The 25,168-nt window shown below is 34.9% G+C and overlaps 1 protein-coding gene across 20 annotated transcripts in view; it reads right to left on the bottom strand.

Annotated features, from left to right (window-relative positions):
* The window catches only part of INVS (inversin), a 116,459-nt gene that overhangs the window by 78,235 nt on the left and 13,056 nt on the right, over positions 1-25,168 (bottom strand). For 14 of the 20 annotated variants that reach the window (XR_003256405.1, XR_003256406.1, XM_026084328.1 and 11 more), the window contains one exon: positions 24,648-24,814. Coding sequence is in view for 12 of the 20 variants with exons in the window: in XM_026084328.1 (XP_025940113.1) it covers positions 24,648-24,814 (167 nt within the window). In the remaining 8 variants the exon portion in view is untranslated. Of the gene's footprint in view, positions 1-7,193; positions 7,488-21,528; positions 21,600-21,669; positions 21,738-24,647; positions 24,815-25,168 lie in introns of those variants that run through there. The other 6 variants (XM_026084332.1, XM_026084333.1, XM_026084334.1 and 3 more) reach the window with 5 other exon arrangements.

The following is a 25,168-nucleotide window of genomic DNA, read 5'->3' as shown; positions in this document are numbered from 1 at the left end:
TCTTGAAGAACCTATTTTTGGTAAAGTAGTGCACATTTTACCTCATTTTCTATTAAAACCTTTTTCTAAATTCTTGTATGAGGCTGAGGTCAAATTAATAGGCTACTTTCCTCAGCTACTTTTCTGCCATCTTAAAACATTATTTAACAGTATTAAAACAAACAAAAAATTCTACAATTTTATGATTCCCAAAGAATGTTTCATTTCCCTACCGTTAGGATTAGATTTATCAAGATCAGGTACTTTCCATCTGGTATTAATCACTGACCATAGCTCCTGACAAAAAGAATTACAATATGTAGAGTAAGTGAGTGCACAAAAAATTGCAGACAGCGGAAGAATAAGAGTGACCACAAAACCAGGATGTGCAAAGGTCTTGTTTAAGGGGGTGCATTCAAAGAGAACAGAGAAAGATTAACAGTGCAGACAGTCCACCATCCCTGACAGTAGGGTTTTAGGATATCTGATAATTATAGATCCTACCATAGTTTAATAATTTATAAGCTTATTAAATTTTGATTTTCAAAATACATTATTAATTAAGCAGCACTTATGTAAGCTGTTTTATCACAACTGTCTCAATATTCTTCATAAAAAGAGACTATTTAAGTATCTCCTCTTCAGAGGAATACAATATATAATTCAGTTATTTTTAGTCTTTCGTAAATAGAACACTACCATATTACTATCACTGAATTTATGACAAAGTTAAAACAGGTCTGCTTTTCTAATACTACACTAATCTTAGCACAGGCACCGCTTATACTACTTCTGTCTTCAAATGTGAATTGTGTTTTAATTTTCCTTTTTAAACTCATAACTCATATTTCAGAAAGTATAGCTGGATAAGTAACAACAGCTTGAAAACAGAAAAACAAGTTGTATTATAGTTTATTACCTACGTATTTACTTATCTACACTGTTCTTTTTGTTTAGATCCAGTTTGGCAGAGAACAGGGGAGAATGAGAGAAGAAAAGCTGCATGGAAATTAAACAGGAAATCAGCCCATTGATCTGCTTTTCTAAAGCGCATTCTGTCCCACATATGCTATTTCATATTCTAAGATAACAGAAAATTTTCTAAGCAACATAGATCGCTACGATTTTTTTTAAACGGTCAGATTAAATTTCAAACTTCTCAGAGCCAGGACTCCATAGAAGAAATTAGGTCATATATGGAGTTAAGATTCAATTGTTGCTCATGTCTGAAATACAAAATTATCTATACTTTTTAACATTGATATGTATGTTTCTAGAGTTAGTATAAATCTGTATATTGACAAACAACAAATTGTATCATGCACATAAACACTCACTGGAGGTAAAACACGAATAACATGAAAGTCATCTAGATTTTAGCCTAGAAAAGCAAACAGAATATAGCAGCCACTTCGCACTACACTGGCATGCTTTCCAAACAGATTAGCACAGGTGCTACAGCCACAGCTGAGAACAGCTCTTTGCTATCAGAGCCTTTCAAGAAGAACCACTGAAAGTCAAGGAACTGAAACTCATCAATTGCTAGATAAAGCCTTTAAACGATAAAATACATATACCTGAGCTCACTCATTTAAAACAAAAATGACAACTGAATTTAACCTGTTTGTCTTCACAAGGTATAACAAACAGTAGAAACTGTTGTCTTGACCTACTGAAACTTGGAGAAGATAATCTTAACTAAACACACAAAACGCGCACACAGATTCTCACGCGTGTACACACCTGCAAGTGCGTGCTGAAGAGAGGATGCTTCATCCCACAGAACAACTCGGTCACATGTATTCAACAATCAAGAATTTTAAATATCTTTGGATAAAAAAAGTGTCTGTGCATACGCTAATTGAGATTTTTTTTTTAAGGTTGTTTCTTCTATTAGTATCCCTTCAAAAAGGAGCATCTTCCCAAAACATCAAAACTGACTTAGAACAACATGAAGTATATGGAGGACTTTGTCAGCAACACCTGCCAGTTTCAGTGGCTTTGCAGAGAATAAACTAAGTACTTAAAAAACAGAAGCTATGACTATCATATTTCTAATTTTACACACACATCTATCTATTTATAAAGAATACTATTCCAAAAAGTACATGAAATTCAAGCATCAAAGGATGCGTTTTGATATGCTTATATTAACTACTAACTGCCAGAAATCTGACAAGCATTCTTCAGAAGAAGTTATTAAAATATAGAATAGCAAGTAAAAATATTAATTAAATCACAGGTAAGAATTATTTAGAATTATAAGTTAATTAGATCACAGGTAAGAAGTATTTAGAGTTATAAGTTAGCAATGCTTGTGTTTTGACAAATTAACTATGTATGAAATGATGAAACTTCTTGATTTCTAATGCATTGAAAATGAATTAATATTGCCTGGTTACAACAGCTATTAACAGCTATTAACATAAGAGCTATACTTTAAATATACATGACTGCACTATTCTTAAATTCCCTGAATATCACCACTGATTTTTTCTTTAACAGTACCTGGAGAAAGAAAATCAACACAACTGCTTATAAATTACTAGTGAAAATGAAGAAAGTCACTATCATAATAACAGGCTGTCTCTCTGGTTATCACACACTATATTAACATGCAAGTTCAAAGCATACAATATGCTTAATTGGGGAAATAAGCTCATGACAATGTTTATGAACAATTTTAAGTATGTTTGAATTTTAATATATTTAAATTTTTAATTGCTATATTGCAAGAATACACAAAATTTGAATCACAAATTCCAGATGAATTTTCTTCCCCACCTCTCTTGTAATAAATATGATTTTGATATGTAAACCATGGATAGAGAAGGAAAATCTATTTTATCAATATATCTTAACAGTTAGACTAAATCAGTCTCCATTAAAATATAGCAGATGCAAAAATATTTGTTACTGTTGAATGAAAACACACCAAAAGAAAGTGCGAATAGATCAAATAACTTTGAAAATGTAATGTAAGGTGATTGTATTCATCACACTGACTGCACAGTCCTGAAGGACAAACACACTTAAGTGTTTCTACTAAACAGTTATAAAGACACTCAATCCTTTCAAATACTCCCCTAAACTTTTAGGATATATATTTGGTATAATGGGGAAGAATTAGACATTGAAGATACTGATTGTTAGCTCATGTTTCTTTGTACACTGTCTGTTTACCTGTGATACCCATACTAAATATGTTATAAACAAAGTTAACTGAGTAGCTGAGAAACAACTATTTTCTATTCTCATCTCCCTAATTGGGTGGCAGACCACAGTTGGAAGATTTGATTTGTATAAGTACCTTCAGGAAAGTTGCTGTGGAGTAACTGAAAATATAGTGAACAGAACTGATGCATCTCTGAACATACAGTTGAAACATAATAAGGTAAACCATTAATTACAAGGAGTTAACACAGTTATTTCTTCCAGTTCTGAAACAACTTCAGTAACAGCTGGACCAGTTTAATTCAGCAAAACTGGAAAACAGGATTCAGATATAGCTTTAATTTGAGCAAAAGCAGAGGGTTAAATTATTGATTAAAAATGCAGTAAAACCTCACTAACTTGTGGGCAAAGGAAAATCTTTACAATTATTATTTTAGACCTGAATAACCCTTAACAGTTATCCACTGAACTACACCTTTGAAAAAAATTTATGCAAGTTATTTATTACCTGTACATGGACAAGGATGATACCACATCTTCTGTCTAACAAACCCACTAACAGTTTCAAATATTTGATGTATTGCCAATCCTTTCCAGTCAACCATGGCAACCATGATCTTGACACTGGGTTTAATCCTACAAAGTACCCTTTTAGGCACTTTGTTAGCAGCATCCTAGACTCTAAGCTAAAACACTTGACTTAAGAGAACACCTCAAACAGCTGAATAGAAGTCTTATTTACCAGTTTCCAAGTTTAATATGTTCATTCATCTGGCAAAGCATCTAAGGCAATACATCAGTCAAAAACATCCGTATGACTCGAGACCAGTTCTAGCTATCAAACATTTTGACTGAAAGCAAGACAGTCTCTCAACTTAGAGCATTTCTCCCTAAAGCCTCTTGCAAGAGTGGCTTCAATAGCTTGGTTTCCATAGAAATAGACCAAACTATCAACTGGCATTCACGCAAAGGATACAACAGAGAAGAAAATGGACCATGCTGTAAAAGCCAAGCTAAAATTGTTTCCCAACCTAAGTTAAAGGAAAATAGGTGTTTGCATCTTCAGCCTTTGACCTCATTTATCCATGGTCTGTATATGCTTTTTTTGTGTAGAGTTCTCAGCCCTTTGGCTCTAAATTTTATGGTCTACCTATATAAATTTATTGCTTCCTTCACGTAAAAAACACTTCAAGGACGAAAATGCAATTAGCATTCTAGTTTTTCAGATGATCTCTTCTACTGTTACTAATTTGTTTTCCTATCCATTTTTTTTTAAAGTCCTTCATGCAGAAGTACCCAGAACACCTAGTACCTCAGAATTTAAGAGAGAAGCAGAGATCCATATTTATAGGATCATTGTCCAGCTCTTCATGCAGAATCAAAGGATAAGTTAACAAATAATAGTGGCTTGAAAGATCTGTCAGCMAGTATAAGGAAAAAAAAAACAGAAAAAAAACTAGTACTACAAAATAAGTATCTGTTATATTTATTTTCTTCATCTTAATGGCTTTAGGTAAAACAAGAACTAAGACAAGTGTTAAAAGGCTAAGAAAATACATCCGTACATTTTCATATATTCACATTCTTCTCTGCTCCTAATGAAGTTTTGATTGATGTCCATATTTATAATGTTCTTTCCATTTTTAGTAATTCTTTTTATAATTTGCATAACTCCTGAAGTTTTGCAGATGTCTAATTCTGAATCTCTCTTAATGCTTAGTTATATGCACATTACCTAATGCCTTCCAAATTGCCAACCTCTCTTCCAGAAACATAAGATGAGTTGGGATAGTTGTTCAAAAGCATTTAGCAAGACAAAAGAGCCTCCAAAATCTGCCTCCATACAGCAATTTTTGAATAGTGTAAACTCAAACTGTAAGAGAACAAACCTACATTTAGACAGAGTTCACATCATTTTCCAGTCCCATAGATAGGTTTCTTTCTATGCTATGTATAGATTTATTTACAAAATTTAATCAAAAGGTTATTAAGAAGAGTATGATCCATGATCAATTCTACCTCAAAAATAAACCTGAATTACAGTTACCAGTCCACCCAAAGTCCTAACTTGTTATCCTGACTTTGTTTAGTGCTGCTTCATTCTGGAAGCGAACCAAATGACAAACCAAGCTCCTCGGTATCAGTCTGACCAGGACCAGGTTCCGGCTGCCTTGTAGCTCCTGGCTGTGTCCATCTACATGCTTGCACATGTGATGTCCTAATGGACTCACAGAAGCAATGCTGCCTCCAAAATAAAGCCTTTACAGATATATTCATTTCTGAGCACATCTTGGAATTTGTTATGATTTTAGCTGCTCTTTTATTTGAAAACAAATCCACATCTTTTAATTGATTTAAATATATTTCAAACAACTCAAGTCAAGTAACAAACCACTGTGTGAAATAATTACAAAACTACATAGCAAATTCTATTCCATGACAAAATTTCTCCAGCCACAATGCAATCTCCAGAGCTATTGCAGAGGTAGATAGACAACCCATACTGCAATTCACCTTTAATAAAGGTAGGTTTACTCAGACTTACATAAAAATTGAGATGCTTGAGGATACTTATATGCATTACAATAGTTCATAGTTTTTATCGATACTACAGTGAAGTCTGACATTTTAAAAAGAAGTCAGAATATACTTACAGTAGTGATAAACAAACTAAAGCCTTAATAAGCTACTCAAACTATATCCTAGCAGTAATAAAAGTACTGGATTTATCTCTCCTTGCTTAAACTATAGGCAATTGTGCTAACAATCCAAGCTTGGTATTTCTTAAAGTCTTCCAAAATCTGTACCATACTAGCAGAACACTGAAAAAAATGTTCTATGCATGCATATATTTATATTTAAATGTTCCAGTCAGCAGGCTCTACGTATGCAGGTGATACGTAGGTCACATGCATGCAGATATGTAGGTAATAACATGAATTACTTAATATTTCACTAGAAATCATTTCTTATTAATAGAAATGGATAGCATTCTTCATTAATTCCTCATTCTTCATTAATAAAAAATAGAGAAACCAAAAAAAAAAAAAGGAGTTCCAAATAGGTCTATAAAAAGACCAAAAAAAGGATGATTTAAATCATTTTAACCATTGTAAATTAAATGAATTTTATATTTTATGAAATGCTCATACGATCTGCTGTTTTCCTGGAAACAACAGAAAATTCTGATGTAATTTATTTATACATATCCATTTTGACTTGAGTGTGATTCACCTAATTCTCTTTAATCAACAACTTAACCAACTGCTTACAGACAAAAAGAGAGATAAATGAAAAATTAGTGCCCCTGGAGTTTGTGGCACGGCCATAAAATCTGAATTTATTTTTCAAATACCTTCTATAGCAATGCTGAAGACATCCTATCTAGTATACTATCGATTCAAATGACAAGCCTGAGCATCAGATTAAGGACATGTCAGACACTTGATAGAAGATTCCTGAAGAATACAGCAGAAAGGTATCCTGTTTCAAAATGATCTATTGCAGTTACTACATTTATTGAAGCATTTGTGGAAACATTTATAAGAAAACTGATTCATTTAAAATTACAATAAAAAATTTAATTATAATCAGTGAAAACAAATACCTTCACTTTTTATTACGCCAAACCCTGAAAAAGTCACCTCATTTAAACAAAAATTACCAAACAGCTCACAAAAATAAACTAAACCAAACTGGTGAGCTAATGATGCTACAGTGATAGGCCTGTTTTTCTTTCTCACTGACAAATCTGGACATAAACAAGTAAGGGGTTTCTTGGTCCCAGCAACAATATTTCTTCTTGTAACCATTAAAGATCAGTTGTGAGGTCAGCTGTGAAGGGGCAATTAATGCAAGAACCATGTTTTAGAAAGGACAATCAAACAGGGAGATACCTTTGCCTGTAAAGCCATTTTTAAAGGTATAGACTTGTCAGCAGACATCAATGTCCTGGGGGAAGAGCTGTGCAAGTCTCTTGTACACTGAGGGATGCCACAATGGTAAAGGAATAGCAAGAAGTGAAATAAAATGAAACCTACTCAGACATGAGCCATAACACTCCATGCAGTTCCATGTCCATAAAGAATCACATTTTAAGACACGACCATTATTTTCAAGTCCAAATGCTACAGAAACTTTCACCTATTCCTTGAATAAAAGAAAATGAGAGGAAGGAGACAGCTGTTCAATAACAGTGCATAACACAGAGCTAGCATTTGAAAAATAGGATAATTTAGTCAATTTACAATAGCCTAACATCAAGCAACACAGAATAACATTCTCTAGAAAAAACACTGTTCATCCTTGCACAAAGTATTTGCCACTGCTAGGCAAAATTTTGTCTGCTGTAATTGTCCTAAAGCATGTCTGTATCCTGTTCAGTTCAGTTCTGCCTTTCCAAGAAAACAGTCTCTGAGGTTAAGTGCTGATATCTTTCTCTTAGCCTCTTAAATGGTCACTTAGGACTTTTTTATAAGGACAGGACCACTTTACCTTCTCATCCCCAGTAACTGGCACTCTTCATAAACTAATATGAATCATTTGATTCAGTGGTATCTGCCTGAAAAATTATCGCTACAGAAGAGGACTTAGAAAAGATTAGAAAAATCAACTGTTTTTTAAAAGGTGGTAGAATCCCCCAAAAGACTGGGGGATTCAGTCCAAATGCTCTTCCAAATTGTACTCACAAAAGGTAATGACCACAAATTCGATAGAAGAAAATAAAGCAATTCTATCAGCTGGCTATACAGATATTTAAGGTAACCTACTATTTAGAATTAGCTCCTTTTCACTGGGGTTTCAATACAAGCAAAGGCAGAACTTATCCGTGTGCTACCACCATGGTTTACACTGGATTCATATTTTCAAAATCTTTCACAAAATAACTAGAGTTAGAGACTTCTTGCTTTCTTACTATTATTTTTAATGAAATCTGGAACTCTTGAGATCAAGAGCACTCAGAGATGCTAATATGATACATGTTTTGGGCCTGTCAATATCCTCTTTGGCAGACTGGATAATGAAAGCTTATTTCAAGCACAGGAAACTCATAAAAGAGGATATAAAGCCAAACCTAGGAAAAGAGAAGAGTTAACAGAGCAAGAAGCAGCACAGAGATGCAGAGAAGTGAAATTATATAGTGCTTGTAGATGAGAGAGAAGAGTTGGTACAATGCAAATAAGTCAATTAGGTCAATAAAAATAGCAATGACATTGCTGGAGGAGAAGAGAAAGAAAACAACACTAATAGCAGTGTTCTAGTTAGACCAAGAAGGGAAGAAAACGAGGAAACCACAAATCATTGCCATGGCAAGTAAGTTATCTGGAAAAAACGCCCAGAAGAAGGGCAAGGATTTTGGTAGTAAGTAATTTCCAGAGCTTTATGAAATAAGACACTGAATTAAGATCTGCTTCTTATCACAATGAATAAAAAGCAGGAACTTGACAAAAAATTATCTTTCAGAGGAATGGAGAGATTTTAATAAGTTAAAAATAGATTTTAAAAATCTTCTAGTAATTAATGGTCCAGGGCTGATTGTTTTACCAGGAAAGAGTCCATTTTATCACAGTGTTTCTATAGTGGAAACCATAACAGAGTGCAGAAATTCTGAGTCAACTTTATGGCTGTTATGGATACTGGAGCCAAACTGGTCACAGCAGTATGATAATTCTCTTGCAGCTCAGCCATCTCAGTTATCTTTACCACACTTAAATCTACAAGAGTAGTCCATGATCTCAGCTCTTCATTGGGCTTTCTAGAGTTTACACCAGGAGGTAAAATCTGATTAAATCAGATTACATGAAATCACAACTAAATACCAAGATCATGAACTGAGAGTTGGGGAAGCAATGAAACAAAGAGAGAGAGAAAGATAAGGCAGCAGAACCAGATTATAAAAAAATCTGAAGTTTAGCTCTGATAAAGCCTCGATTAGAAATGGCAGAGGAACAATACTTGTCAGACTGCAAAAGCAAAAATGAGTTAAGAGCGATGAATCCAGACTCATACATGAAGATGAGTGTTTGAAAGCAGGGCAGTCAATCTCAGAAGGGAAAAAAGCCATGATTTTTGTCCCTTTAGTGAAGGGGGACTGCAGGGGAATCAATAAAAACTGAAATGCCAATAGAAAAAACACTAGAATAGAATAAATTATCAGAAACAGATAACAATCTTTGAAATTTAAAAGGAATTACAACCTTAAAAGAAGAAAAATATAAAACTGTCTTTTGTTTAATTAGTTGATGCAAATTAAAAAATTTTTTTTTCCTCTCTATAAACTTTGTTATTTCAAGATCAGCAGGAGTTAAAGATGCTAACTGCTTGGAAAACATGGTTGGTTATATGAAAGATAACTTAGGCCAAATACTACAGTTCCCAGGAGAAATGTGTTATATACAGAAAGGAAATATTGATGTGGTTATGTTAAGATTTGATTTGAAAAGAGCAGTACACTAAGATGACAAATAAAGAAAGCACTATTTTACAAACAAAAAATTCTTCTTTAAAAACTAGACCGGTTATTTATTCTGGTAAGGTAAATATTGGTACTGCAAATTTTCTAAGACATACATCTGAAAAAATGATTTGGTTCACTAACATAATGACTCTTCCATTGGATTTATCATCTTTAGAACAACACAAATCTTTCTCCAGGAAACAGAGAGCAAGGGATCAAAAGCAACAAGAAGAAAATACAGACAAAATTCAACTGGCTATTTTACTGTACAATGCAGGATTTGGTATTAGTGCTTATTCTCTTACAACACCAAAATGATTGCTTATACCTAGAAAAAATATTGGCCAAATTTTACAACAAAATATTAACACAAAATAATCAGTTTCTTCATAGCTTCTGCTAAAGTGATTTTCTCCGTTAGGGGGTATTTACCTTCTCTACGTCACAATCTTTCACACTTATATACCCCATGCTGCCAAATCTGTTCCACACAAATTTTGTGCATGCATGCGTGTGTGCATATGTGCATGCAGGTGCACGTGTGTGTGTCAGAGAGAGACAGACAGACAGAGAGGGAGAGAAGGGTATGCATCTTCATTAACTGCAGAGTTATACAATTAAACAAAAAGGGGTTAAAGCACACATTAGCCTATTCTACTTTTCTATCTATTACTTTTTTCAAAGCTTTCATACGTCTTCATCCTCATTTCTGAAAGCTAACCATCCCTTCTTCCTTTCTGTAAGGCTGACATTTGACAGCTTAACATAGCTGACAGGGTTACCCAACAGCCCACCCTCCCTATTCTCAATCCAATTAGACCTCTAATCCTCCAAATGAAAGGCCCAGCTACTCACATTGCTCATGACAAAGACAGCTATTGATTATTTGTCACTACAGCTAACACCTTCTCTGTCGAGGCCACTCTGACAGAAGCAAACCTACCAAATTAGACAGCACTTTATCTGCCCTGGAGGCCAAATGGCACAACAAGTAAAGGCTAATAAATGGTATAAAAATGAACAAATCATAACATTATGACAGGTTGATCGTTGCCAGCAGCTTCACAGCTCAAGCTTGATGCTCTGTTAGACCTGTTCCTTCTCTTTTCTCTTCCACTCATGCTCCAACTTTGACTGAATTAAAGGCCAGAACAATTAAGGCAGTTGACCAGCAAAGATAAGCTAGGATAGAAGTATCATCAAGGGACACAAATGTCAATAGCAGACTACCATTAGTCAATAAAAACATTCCAGAGCTGCAAATGCTCAGGACTTTGCTCTCCACTAGGCTGTACTGATTCCCTTTGTATAGCCCTCTTCTCAAACTCGTACAGAAACTCTGGAAAAATTAACCCCACAGAGTCAAGCTTGAAGTGGAAAACATTCTTACAAGATGAGGATTGGCATCATTAAAAAACAGAACTCACTACTGAGCTACATGCCACAGAGGTGTTATTGTTTCAGTTAATATCTGTGAAGCTCTCCTTTCTTTTTAGTGGAGCTACATAAGCCAGAAATGCATCTTTTGAATTTATCATTATTATACAGATTTTAACTAAGATTTGATACAGATTTAAGTTATACAGATTTTAATTAATTTAATTCTTAATTTAACTAAATTAAGAATTTAAGAATTCTTTCTCAAGAAAAAAAATGTTTCAAGGACATTGTACAGCATCTATTAACGTAGGATCTCACAAGTCACACCACTCTAAGGCAAACAGAAAAGTAGAAACACCAGCAAAATTTATTATTTGTACAGTAGCCATATTCAAAAGCTTTAATAGGGATCAGAGGCAGTGCCTGAACTGAGACTGTCTAATGCAATAAATGACAGAAAGAGAACATTAAAAAACAAAACAAAACAAAAATAACCACAGGAACGTTAATAAGATTATGCAATTACAAGAATAACATGAGTTAAAACACACACACACACACACACACACACACAGTTCTTGAAACAGTTGGAAAGCAACTACCTCTGCCCCACAATCATTAATTAGTTGATTTCTTAACCATGGCAAAGAGAATATATTTTCCAGTAAGGGATTCCTATGCTTCTGAAATTATTTACTAACAGTAAAATAAAATAATATTAAATTACATGAAAATTAAATAAAAGTTTCTTTAGTTAAAAGCATATACAAAAAATGAGTATTGGTTTTCTGTTTAAAAAACCCCTACAATTTAACTGAGGAAAATATTACTGCATTACACCTAAATTGCACAGATGCATACAAACTTATATGCAAGCACAACATTTTATTAAAAAAAAAAAATCAATACTATAATAAGATTTCTTCAGTAATAAAAATCCTATTATGTAATATTTGCCCTCAAAGTTTTTTAAGGTCTTACATTTAAAAAAATATTCTATTTAGATTTACAAAATATTCTTGGGTATGAACAGACATATTTATTAAATTGTGACAGATAACTACACTCTTAAAGATGTGCATTTCAATACAATAATATCATGAGAAATAGATATTAAAATTAATAGTTGGATAAACAGATCCCTTAAGATTTCTGTTGCCTCGAGAAAAAAGTGAACCTATAGGACATTTAGATAGTGGAGTCTCAGAAAACTCACACAAACTGGTAAAAATATTGAAAAGCTGAAATTGTATGTAATATTTCTAGGAACAAACTTAAATCATTATTATACCATTCTAAAATGGACTCCAAATACAATAAATCACTAAAAATAGAGGAGACGAATACTTTAAATTTAAAATAATGAAGCAGTATAATATTTGTTACTTAATCACAATGATTAAAAAAATGTTTTAATAACACTCAGCCCTTTTCAAAACTCGACTAGTTCAGAATTTGTAAAATTTATCCATCACAAAACTACCTAGGCTGAAAGGGACCTCCAGTGGCTTATCTAGCTGAACCCTCCCCATCAGGGAGAATTAAGCAAACTCATTCCAAACTATTCCTAACAGATACATATCTGGATATGCTGGAAATGGTGAGTCCACAGTGCTCTCAGGGGCTTTTCCGGCTTTCCAGCATGAAAATTTATCTTATTGTTTATATTATAAACCTCCTTGCTATCCTAGGTTATATTCACTACTATTGTCTTTCTTATTTATCAGATTCTAATCATTTCTAATACATACCTTATTTACAGATTAAAGTAATATATTCTATCATTCTACTAACTTGAGTTCACCTAGTTCATTAAAAGTACTCTATTCGGGCTTTTTTGTCCTCAAAGCCTTTTATCATTTTATTTTTAACAGTGATGGACAAAAGAAAAGCAGTATTATACTAGAGGACTAGCTGGTGCCAAGTAGCGAATAAAATCTACTGTTCTTCTGAATTTCTAATTGTATCAGTAAAATCTGTAAGTGTCTTTGTATAAGACTTATTAACTCAATGAATTGGCTCCTCCACAATTACCCCTTAATTTTCTTCTGCAAGAATTATTTATATTTGGCTTATGATCCTTATGAAAAGCATGAATCTTCTCTACCAGTACTGATCAGGATCAGAAATCATATGTCGCTGTGTTTTCAAGCGGTGTTCCCAGAGACACGCCTAACTGAGAATCACACTCGAACATACTATACGCATAGCAAGAGTTTCATCTATTCATAAAAATCTCAGACATATTTATTCTTTGTTCTGCTTTTACATTAGGTTTGTAATTCTCACAATTAAGAGGAAATATTTCAAAGTATGGACGATGCAATGATGGCTGCCAGTCTGAACATCAGCTTTCAAAAATTCTTACTGCCCCAGGCAATCAGCAATCACCACTTAATGTGCATGTGAGCATGTGAAAGAGAATGCACTAGACTCAGCCCATCCCTCTCCACACAAATATACTCTACTATGTGGTATTCATCTAAATACTTGACAATACCCTTGCTGTGAACCTCTTCAAAAGTGCCCCTCCACCTTCAGCTCTTGTTTTTACTATTTTAAAAGGAGAAAGTATTTTGCTATTACAAGCGGAAGCAGATAGAAGAATACTGTCTACAGCAGGCTATAGAACAAACCCATTAGACATTTATAGTGTAATGCATTTTAGCTCCTCAAACAGCTTTACTTCACCCTCTTTTGCATTCCAATCCTGTCCAAAGACAATGACAGACACTACTTTTGTTTAGCCACACTGTAATTCCTGTGATGTTCAAAACAACTGCTGGAAAGTATGTATATTCAGAGAGGTACCCACAAATTGCAAATTATATTTTCAAATATATACTAAAATAATTAAAAAGAGTCTATTTTACATGTACCATTGTCTTTATAGACGTTCATATCATATTTATCAGTGCAGTCTGAATGGAGACATAGGGCTTAAGTCTGATATTTAGCTACTCTGAAAATCTGATCTTGAACTTGAAGTCAAAAGAGCTACTCAGTCATGCAAGTTCGTACGTAATCTTGTCCTACACTGGGATTATGCACTAACATAAAACAAGTGACAAATCATATTCAGTTGTCAGTATCTCACGTGTGACTGAAACCTGACCTGTAAAAACAGTATTTCTATGGTTGTATTTCCTGCAGACAAGAGGACTGGCTGGATTTTAAGCCACAGTTTGACACCAGAGACAGAAGATTGCAAAATACCAAATGACTATAGTGACTTACCACTTAATGAGACAATGTGCATGCCCTTGTTCTGTTACGAATGCATGAAGTGTGTAAGCTGAAAAGCTACTGCCTGAAAATGGGCAGACCACATACAGGTCTTGCAAAGTAGTGCTCAAATCAAGTTCTCCCTACCAACAAAGCTGTTGTCAACCTTTGACAGAAAGCTAAAGTACCCACAGGAAGCTGGGCTCCAATTGGTTTCAACTATCCTGCACTATAATGTTTGCTATAACTGACTTGGAAGACCTTCCCTCTCCTTTACAGCTCTAATGCAGTAATTAATCAAGAAGTAGAGTTTTGGAAGTGAGAAATGTACAACACAGTTTTCTGACCATTCTCCTAACATCTAGTGTTGACTGATTCCCCAGAACCTTTTCAGATTAATCATTTTTCTCCCTGGCTACATGCAAAGGAGCTTAACTGACTAACACTGGTTTCCTTAAGATGCTTCCACCTTGTAGTATTCTTTCTGTATGACCATATTCCAAACTGCCATGCACATTTCAGTGGAGAAATGCCCTAGAGCTCAATCAGGATGCTGAGTTTCATGACAGGATACCAATACTTTAATTTCAAGATCACCATTTCATACTTTACTATTTGCTCACTGATCACGACAGGTTAATGCAGAAGCAAATTAAAATATTAATGAAATCTACAGCAACAGTCTAAAGCAGATTTAGAGACACACAAGACATGCAAAAGAAACCCAGACCTTCTATTTATCTCACAAACAACTTCAAAAGACTTCTCTTGTCTTCCATCTATTCAACTGGCAAGCTGCTAATTTCTTATGTAAGGTTTCACAAATATTTTTTCTCATATTTAAGTTTGCTTAGGAAGTTTCAGCCCTGCAGAGTCTCTGGCTGTTTTATTCTTCTTCCTCAGTGGTGACAGTGTAACATTCTGTGGGATCATACTGTAAATCACATCCCTGGAACAATGCGAGTTTTTTTCTTAAACTTTTCCTACAATTATTTTTAACCATTTCTGGCTTACAGCACGGATCAACAGGAGCATCAGTGCAAGTGACAATGAAATGTATTTGGGAGCATAAGAACTTGTGCCAAACAGGCAGAAAATGAATCATTACTTTGTAGAGTTCATCTTCTGTTGACTCACTGAGCTAAAACAGCATGCTACAGGACAAGATACCTAATTGTGAAAAGAATGGGGAGATTGGGGTGGGAAGAGCAATCCTGCCCATCTGTTTAACCAGTAAACAGTAGCTGGATCAGTGTGTCTGCAGTACAACACATACAGCAAACTGTATCCTCTGTCCTTGGGCATATCCAACACCTTCACCTTCAGGCTGCATTCACAAGAAAAGAATCCTTTATTTGGTAACGTAAAGAAAACATCTGTACCACAGTTAGGGTCTGTGGTTTAAATAAACACAAAGGAAAAATATGGTCCTGCAGGTAAAAACAAAAATCCCCTCTTCTGTCTGTTTGGCTAGCATTCCTGTTTCATATCTCAGACTGTTCAGATTTTTCACATTTAGTCAAATTGTATATTTGAAATATGAAGTTCATTCATACTTCATGAAATCAAACGCACAGAATTAATATTCACTCATTATAAGCTCCCACTTAAGATGGAACATCACAAAAAGTTACCAGTCTAGGATAAAAAGAACATGAACTGACCACCATCAACTCCGAAAGATATCAGGATTATTTATTTTCATGATACAGATTGGGAAATAAAGTTAGAAGTGCACATGATCTTTTCTGCAGTTCAGATGATGCCTTATAAATAATTTGAGAGACTACAGCTCCAGGAAATACATCTTGAGAAAGGCAGTGAGGGGAAAATATATAAATTGCTCCCAGGCAAGCTTTATTCAGGAGCTTTTAACAGAGACATCRTTACTTGAAGAAAAAAAGGGAAAGTAACATTTCTGTTTTGAGGCTCCTGGACTACCCTGACTGTACTCATTAGATAAGACTTGGGAATAATCTTTCATAAAGTAAGTGAACCAAAAACTACCTTCCATCTCTATTTTTCTTCCATTCCCTATCCTTGCCACAGGCTTGCTTTTCTCCCTTCCTTCTTCATCTGTGTGGTTACTAATGATACGCTCAACACTTGGAACCACGCTTTAACTGATCTAGCAATTGTAGGTCAGATTCAGTTCTATACATGTTGAAAGCCCATAAATATTTATATTCAAGTCTTTGGGTCATGTCATTTCTACTTCTTTTCACATTAGTCCAAATACACCACCAGTGCAGTGTACAAAATGGGAAGAAATTATCTTTCTGGATAGGAGGTCAGCTGAGTTCCATTCAACCTGAAGGAAGCCTTTCATTTTTCTTGAAGCGTTGCCTAAGTCACTGCACCACCTCTCTTATTAAAGTATTATTTTATCTTGTTCAAGAAAAATAACTAAAACATCATTAAAATATATCCTCCTACTTTACACAAAATTCCTAAATGCATTCTAGATGTAATGTTACTTGTCAATAACTATGTCAGCAAAGAATAAGCTACATAATATCTAATGCTTCTAGATAATGAGAGCCACATTTTCCAACTGGGATGGTATTAATCTTCCCAAAACCAAAATTTATATCCTCCTGATAGTTAAGAATCTTGATAGATTATTTTAAGTGCATACTAATAGCATCCAACAATAAAACTACTAAATTTTCTCTTCTATCCTTGTTAACACAAAAGGCTGTGCTTGAGGAATTCATAGAAATGGTTGCTTCCCTGGAGCAAACAAATTGCTAATACATGAGCATCCTTTGTGAGAAAACCTGAAAGAAGCAGGGCTGTTTTTTTCTTATCTTAAACTGAAATTACATAATGAAAGATTAATGAAAATACCATATACAGATAATCTGAATATGCTAAAACATTTCTGTTCAGAAGTATCACATGTGAGTATTTAAGTAAGCAAAACTAGAAACAAACTGCTACCAGAATACCTACAACTGAAAATGAAAGTCTATAGTTAAACTGCAACCCCCAACACTCATTTCTGTCTACATAGCATGTTTATTTCATAGTAATCCAAGTTCTCCCAGTTTAAAAGATCTGGACCCACATAATAATACAGTGTGAAATTACTGGCAAATTACATTAACGATTTTATTTCTGTTAGTCAGTTGCAATTTCAACTCCTAGTAAAGGACTTCCATGTTCGTGAAGTCACAACTATCCTCTGAAACTCCTGGCAATCTCCACAGATGCACCCTTGCAATACTCTGCATTCTGTTTTCTGCTTTGCCTTTAAAAAACAAACACACAAAAAACAAAAAAACCCAACTGTTACAAAGTTAGGAATTCATTTGAAATACTTGAAGTATATTAATTGCTGCTCAAACCAAAATTCTAGAAGCAAGTAATGGCATGTTCATTAGCCATATTCTCCAGATGCTGGCAACTATGGGAGACAAACCAGGGAATTTTTGGTGGAGGAATAGTACATGAGCCCAAGGCATCTGTCACCCATTGAATCAGACTCATTCCATCAATAATAATGAATACTTTAACAAGACATTTGCAGAGATTGTAGAATGAGCCTTAGCACGTGTTATTAGCACAACAGGAAGGTGCAGAAAGTTGTAGAACTGATGCAGCATTAAACATTTACTTGGACCGATCAATGAGAGGTGCTCAGAGATGCAACATAAAACCCAACACAGGCATTTACTTCCACAACACAGTTGTAGGTCATGAGATTCAGCCACAGAGGAAAAAACAAACAAACAAAAAAACCCAAAACTAAAAATACCCCCAACTCCCCAACAAACTATACAGACCTTACCAATAGGTCAGTTTATCAAATTCTCATTTAAGAATGGAAGGGGAAGAAAGAACTACATAAAGAAGTTCTGTCCGAGTCCACCTACTCCAAACTGGGCATTCAAACCAGTGTTAAAAAAAATTAAAATTCTAAAACATTTCATGAGAAGAAAGACCTATGCTATTTTGTACGAACTGTATGACTCATCACCAAAGGAATGCACCTTGTGCACTGTCTTGGATTTAGCAAAGATCTAACCTGGCCACTGTAACAGAAAGTTGGAACACAGAGCTGGACAAAACTTACTTTCAGTGTGCTTTTTCAGGATTGATAGGCTCAGAGAATGGACTGGTCTCCCTGCCTTATACTCTACATTATTAAAGTCCTAAAATTTATACAAACCTTTCCTGAGTTTTGACATGAACATAAACTTACATCAAGCTTTTTTCAGAAAATATCAAATTTCACATACCACATCTCTTACAGCTGATACCAGTACAGTTAGCAGAAAAGCAAAATTGACTTCATTTACATGGCTGCCTGCCTGCAAAGACTGAAATAGATCTCCGGCAAAAGGCTGATGAAGAAAAGAAAGATACTATGAAAGATCATTTCAATGAAGATTTGAAAAAGATGACTTTTAAAAAAAATGCGTATCTTGGGTGAGATTCATTTGTCACAATTTAGACATCTACAACATAGAAAACTACTCCAAGTAGATGTCTAAAAGGATGCCTGAGCTAGTCATTGCATCCTAAGGTAGACATCTGTATCCCTAGGATGAATGAACTGCACCAAAGATCTGACTACTATTCTGTATTAAGTGATCTAGACAACACTAGCGCACACTCATATGCCTGCAATGTAAAYTTTTACAGCTGCATGAAAAAGGAGTTAGATGTGCCACTAGTAGAAGTTGAAGCAATAAGGAACCACTAAGAGATGCTCTATCACGTCAGATCATGTTTTGTACAACCATATGAATAATGTTGTAATTTTTGCCTATAATTTAGAAAGAATTCTATATTATCAACAAATGAGGATTTTAATTTTGAATACTGGATGTGATTATTAGCATTTTTCCCTATTTGAAGGAGTGGAAGAATTGATTTTAAGAAGGAAAAACTTTATGCAACAACAAACACGACAGGCAGCAAAAGTTTAAAGAGGCGATATTCTGCAGACAGTGTCTGGATACAGCACAACAGGAAGAATACGACTTTGAAAATGTGGAAGTTAAAAATAAAAAATAAAAGAGAGGCGGCAGGTATATATACACAAACATCAATTACAGCCAGGTTTTTAAACCATGTAGGCATAATCGGAAGCTACATGTGCAAGTGATGCATGCTACCACATGTTCCAGAAGGGACAGACAAGACTTCACAGTGATAATGGAAAGATGTTTCAGGTGTGCCACCCAACCAGAAACCAATCCTAGAGAAGAAAGACAGTTAGAGTCCTAATTCGCTATACTTAATACTAGGGACTGAATTCAGGACAATGCTAGATTTCTGAATGTTTGTTCTTAAACCACAGCTAAAAACATACAAAATATTTTACTAGGTCTGAATGACTGGTGGTCCAGTCCTTTTTTAATCAGTCAAGTCTCTAGATACAGAAACAGGAATAGTTTCATCTCAAGTGAGCAGGCTTTTCTATCAATACCTTAGCAGAGTTATTTGATACTGGAGAGAAACTACAGGAAAGAACCTTATATTGTCTGTAGTCTTAATTGATATTGAAGAAAAAGTACTGAAAGATCCTCAGATAGACAAATGGCAATAAGCATCCTACAGAGAAAGGAACAAATATTCCTTTGGATAACCAGGATTATTAATGGCAGAGCCACCATCTTGAATCTGAACCTATTAGTGAAAACATTCAGCTTCCCTCTATCCAAGATGGCTAAATCATACTTTCTGTTTGGCATTAGAAGAATACTTTCTCAAAAAACCTTTGCCTCCGAGATTCTGAGGGGCCAGTTCTGCAGCTCCCAAATACAGCAGAGAGGCCATTTTTTGGCAAGAGAGAGGAATTCCTGTAAAGGGATACATGAAGGAAGCCTGTAGAATGACAACAAGGAGAAGAGATTCAAATATTCTGCAACAATATCTAGTCCTCAGGGTGTCTGCTGTGATCTGCTGAGTAAGGTGTTACAAAAAAACTCCATGAGAGAGCAAAAAACGACAAAAAGCATTCAGAGGCTAATCTTGGTGACAATTCACTTTGTCTTTTTGAGTAGTTTAAAAATGGTGCCAAAAAAATCTTTTTTGTTTTTCAAGTCTACTCAGTAAGTTTATTTTGGCAGGAGGTCTCAATGCCATCCTGCCAGAGCTGAAGGCTGTACCAAGAAGTAGTCCATCCTTGTTGCAGAGGACAGAATATAATACAGCAAGGGGAAAAAAGGAGTTGACTTTTGGCAACTGGGATTGGCAAAATTTGTTACAAGTTTCATATCTGTAAAGGAACTTTTCAAAAAGATGACGAGAAGAATCACTTCAGAAGAAATGTTTGAAATATTAATTCTCATTTGCAGTGAATTAACAGCAGGGAAACTGTAAGTAAGCAAGCATGAATACATTCAACATGTACAAAATCTGACTAACAACTAGAAATTCCAAGGAAACAAAAATCCTATAACCAGAGCTACACTGAAATGGGGGGATGGAAGAGAGGGAGGGAAGAAATAGCTAACTTTTGGTCTTAACTAAATGTTAAGGAACTATTTTAAGTAATATTTTTTTCCAGAAATTTCTAGTAAATTTTATCACAGTACAATAGTTTGAGCTGCATATTTTATATGCAACCAGAAGATGAATCCTGCATTGTCTATTGTTTTTTTCATTTCTATGCTGGGCAAGGTTTGGAGTCACAAAGCAAGAGGAAATAAAGATGAAGAAAATTCCTTCTCAACAAACTGTGTATCCCAGAATTTGGGCAGGCAAGTGAAAAATGCAAAATTTTTTTTGATTTAAAAAAACCCAACACACACACACTTCCAGGCAGAAACTTTTACCCACTGTCCAGACCTCTTGAAAATGCTATTAGTCTTGTCCCCACAGGTAATCATGAATCTATTAAATATCACACACACACACACACACATATATATACACACACACACATATATATGCATGCATGCATGTGTGTGGGGGGGGTATTTCTCATATACAAATTTTTTAATATTCCACTTAACAGTTCTCCTCCTCTTTCAAGGAAGAAGTAATTCTAGTACATAGAGAAGAAAGTTCCTCTCCAGGAAATCTAACTAGATTTTACATCTATCTGGTCTAGTTCAGAATGTGTATGAGAAGGTTTTTTTTTTTCCCTTTTGTGCCCGTGTATCTTCACCAGTTGCATGTAGAAAGGTCTGTGCTTTAATCTTAATTTCTCTCTCCAAAGAAGAAAGCAAAAATTAGCATGCAACTTAAAGTGCATTTAGGACTCCAAATCTCACTGTCACTGTAAATGCCCTGTATCTATGACTACAAATGAACGGAGAATTACAAAGTCATGTAAAGCCCTAGAAACTGCTAACCTGTTTTTGAAGAAGCATAGGACATTGAGCGACTGACTTGCAAGCTTGCACACAACAGAAGCATGACAGTGGCCTTGGTAAATATGTAGATTCATGACTAACCAACACTGACAATAAGTTCGTAAAAATTTGTAATCTCACAGCATTTTTTCTTTTTTTCTTCGAAGCCAACTTTCAGTACGGCTTACAGAAGAGAATCTCAGCATTCACTTTGAAAAAAAAAAAAAAAGAATTTTTAGCCCTCATGTTAGAGGGAAACATAAACCAAAAGTATGAAAGAGGAATAATGAGAATGCAAAACATTACTCAAATAGCCAAAACTGTATGGAACAAAGTTGTTTTGAATTTTAATTTTATATATTTTGCAAAAGGCATTCATGACAGAAACGTACATCTTAAAACATTAACAAGGAAAGGATGAAGAAAAATTTTACACTTGTGAAATCTTAACTTCTTAAGCTGACATCAATAGTAAATAACTGCTCAGAAGGCATAGAATGCAGTTTGAGAATACAGTTAAGTTAGCTAAATGAACACCAGCTGCAAGGATTCTCTCCTGACCACCTATGACCACACCAGCATGAAGACAGCACCAGCAGCTAGGTGGCCATGTGCTGAATCACATCCACCTAAAACATTTGCAATGGAAAGGTGGTATTTTTAGCCTGATCTGGTTAAGTGGATGACTGCCTAAGTTCTCCTGCTAGAAGTGTATGAGGTAAAGATGCTACCTCTTTTTTCAGCTGCTGTGTCAACTGAAAGCACATGTAAGAAGGTCTGACAGTGTCACATGGTACAAACTGGCCTTTCACGATTGTGGCATGATATAAAGGAAGAGAAAGAGTGCAGGCAGTTAATGTATATTGTGCTAAGACAAAATATCTCTGCCTTGAATAGCTGTAATACAAATAACCACAACATGAACATACAAACAAAGATTCAAACAGGAATTTATCTTGTTTTAATATGCTTTAAAAAACAAAACAAAACAGTATCTTTAAATACCTGAAGCAAATGGACTTAATAAAATTAAGTTTTCAATATGATTAAAATGTTCATTTGCTTATCAGGTCATAAAATCTAAAGACTGTATGAACATCAGGTAAGTATAGTATCTCACAGCAATTTTAAAAGTCTCTGACTGCTATGTTTACAGAATGCATTGGAACAATAAAATTCACAACAAGTAAGCTAGTCACTTAGAAATGTGATGTTAGCCCCTGTACATTAGAGACAAGGTTATGACGATGACAAGTATTTCATCAGGATAGTGGGGAGGGAAGGTGACTGAATAGACCATTTAGCCTATTCTAATGGAACTATAACTTACTATAACTACAGTATTCGTCAAGTTTCATTTACGCAGTGCATTACTGTACATATTTTAAGAATGCATTCACACTAGTTTTAAATGGCTAACATTCTTATCTGAGCTTACCTGCAGAATTCATAAATTTAAAATATTAAATGAACATTTTAATTCCCAATACAAGATGCAACAACATAGACCACATAGTCTCTATGGAAACCCATTCAGTGGAAGTGTGACTAAGCATTGTCATCTGTAGTGAGAACACCTGTGGAAGACCTGGTGAGGAGTCAGTGACTGTCAGATTATGTGACTGCAGCCCCAGAGTGTGCTCTCTACACACTGACCGAATTCCTGTCAAGGCTGGACATGATGCATATTCCGTTTTGTCAACAATGTCTAGCTGCTTCCCAGTCAGTAGCTACTCAAGGTTAGCACAGCTAAGATAAGGAAATAGTTCTAGTAGATTTAAGGGGCCCTTAAGATAAAAATGAGTTGAGTCCTGCCTGGGTGTCCGACCTGTGTGTCCAGCAGCCTCCCACCAGTGATCCCCCCGTGCGGTTACCGGGGCTCCCCGCACAGTTTGGAGTGCAATCTTTCATTAAATCTATCCTGTTTAACCCCTCATGAACTTTGAGTGTCTCTCTACATCAGTATTCGCCCCTCCCTTTCCCATCTTGTGGTCACATCATCTTATTATAATCTTATCAAATGCTCCTCTATTCAAATGCATACACCCCACCGCACTAAACACTGTTACCACATCATGGTTACCTTTATGTAATCCTGACTAAAATAAAAACAAAAAATTGTAGAGTATATTAAAAATATAAATAAAACAGCTGAACAGTGTGGAAGATTATGAACAGGTGAAAAGATATTATAAATAGAAGTGGTTTGGTACAGAAACCATGGCAAGCACTCTCTACCTTACTTGTACCAAAAGACACAGCTTACATTGTCGAAACAGCCTCAATTTTTGAGCAGTTACATTCTCAAACATAAGTATAAAAAGAAAAATAGTAAGTAAAAGCTGTTCCTTTCAGTTTGAGTTTTTATCTTCTCTGTGGACTTGTTTTTATATTTAGTTTATGAACTCACAAGTCTTGACTAGGCAGCCAATCCACACTTTTTTTCTCCCTCTATCAGCAGTTTGCTCATTCCCCTGTCATTGTGGACACTTTGCCCCAGTCCTAAACACACTCAAAATTATTGAAACACTGAAATTAAACTTTAAATTATATTTTAATGTTGAATTCTTCCTTTAGTACCTCTTTGCTGTGACAATGTAATTCGATAATATTATAAACTGAAATTTTAGAAGGAACAACAGGCAGTAATGCATTTCTCTCCTGGTCCTGGCACTGATTTGGTTCTCTATGTCCTTGAAAACCTCAGACACAACATGAATAATTAACACTATACAGCCTTATATCCACTGAAATGAATGGTAACATTCTAAACAGTATCAGTGTATGCAAAACTAAGCTCTAAGTCTTTTCTTAGAACTAATTATCCCAAAATAGACAAGAACTGCTTTTTCCTAGAAAGTAAGAGTTCTTAAAACAGAGCAAGGAAGTAAACTGTCTCTTCAAACTGCTACAAATACACTGAGTAAAAAAGAAAAAAAATAAAATAAAAAACCTTCGAAGAGTTACTTTGGCATGGGCCAATTTTTTTTTTTTTTAATCTCTAAATACTGTAGCATTATCGGTCTCTAAATTAATCAAAGTGCCCAAAGGTATTACATACTATTTGCTTATTTGCTTCTCAAGGCACTATAATGGCAGAGCACTTTTTATTTTATTACCTTTTGTGCAGCAAGATGGAGAGCAGTCCTTTGGCTATGATCAGCTCTATTAACATCTGCTCCTGCCTTCAGCAATGCCTCAGCACAGTCCAGCCTGTCAGCCAGTACACAGTACATAAGTGGAGTTCTTCCAAACTGGTCCTCTTTATCTTTCAGCTCAGAGTTTCCTAAAAAATCATATAAAACAATTAAGTCTATCAGCACCTAACTGACAGTAGTATTCTTGTTATTAAAAGGGAAATACATAAATGAACAGGGTGATCAAAATAATGGAGTACAACATGAAAACAAAGTTCCTAATTTTTAACCCCACCTATTGTTATTGATGTAGGGAGTTTGAAAATGTATTTACAGAAAAAAAAAAAAAAACATGTGGAAACCATGAACTCCACAAATACACCTACAGCAAGTAACCTTCTGCAATGGCACAATTATATATCATTTAAAAATAGTTAGAGAGATTTTGGTTGCAAAGATTACTTAAAAAAACATCAACAGCAAATAAACCAAATAGTCCTCCT

The sequence above is a fragment of the Apteryx rowi genome, unplaced genomic scaffold (genome assembly GCF_003343035.1).
Source record: "Apteryx rowi isolate R43461 unplaced genomic scaffold, aptRow1 scaffold_637, whole genome shotgun sequence".
In the NCBI taxonomy this organism is placed as follows: domain Eukaryota; kingdom Metazoa; phylum Chordata; class Aves; order Apterygiformes; family Apterygidae; genus Apteryx; species Apteryx rowi.
The sequence above is the reverse complement of the archived record's forward strand: the minus strand, read 5'-3'. Positions and strand labels throughout refer to the sequence as shown.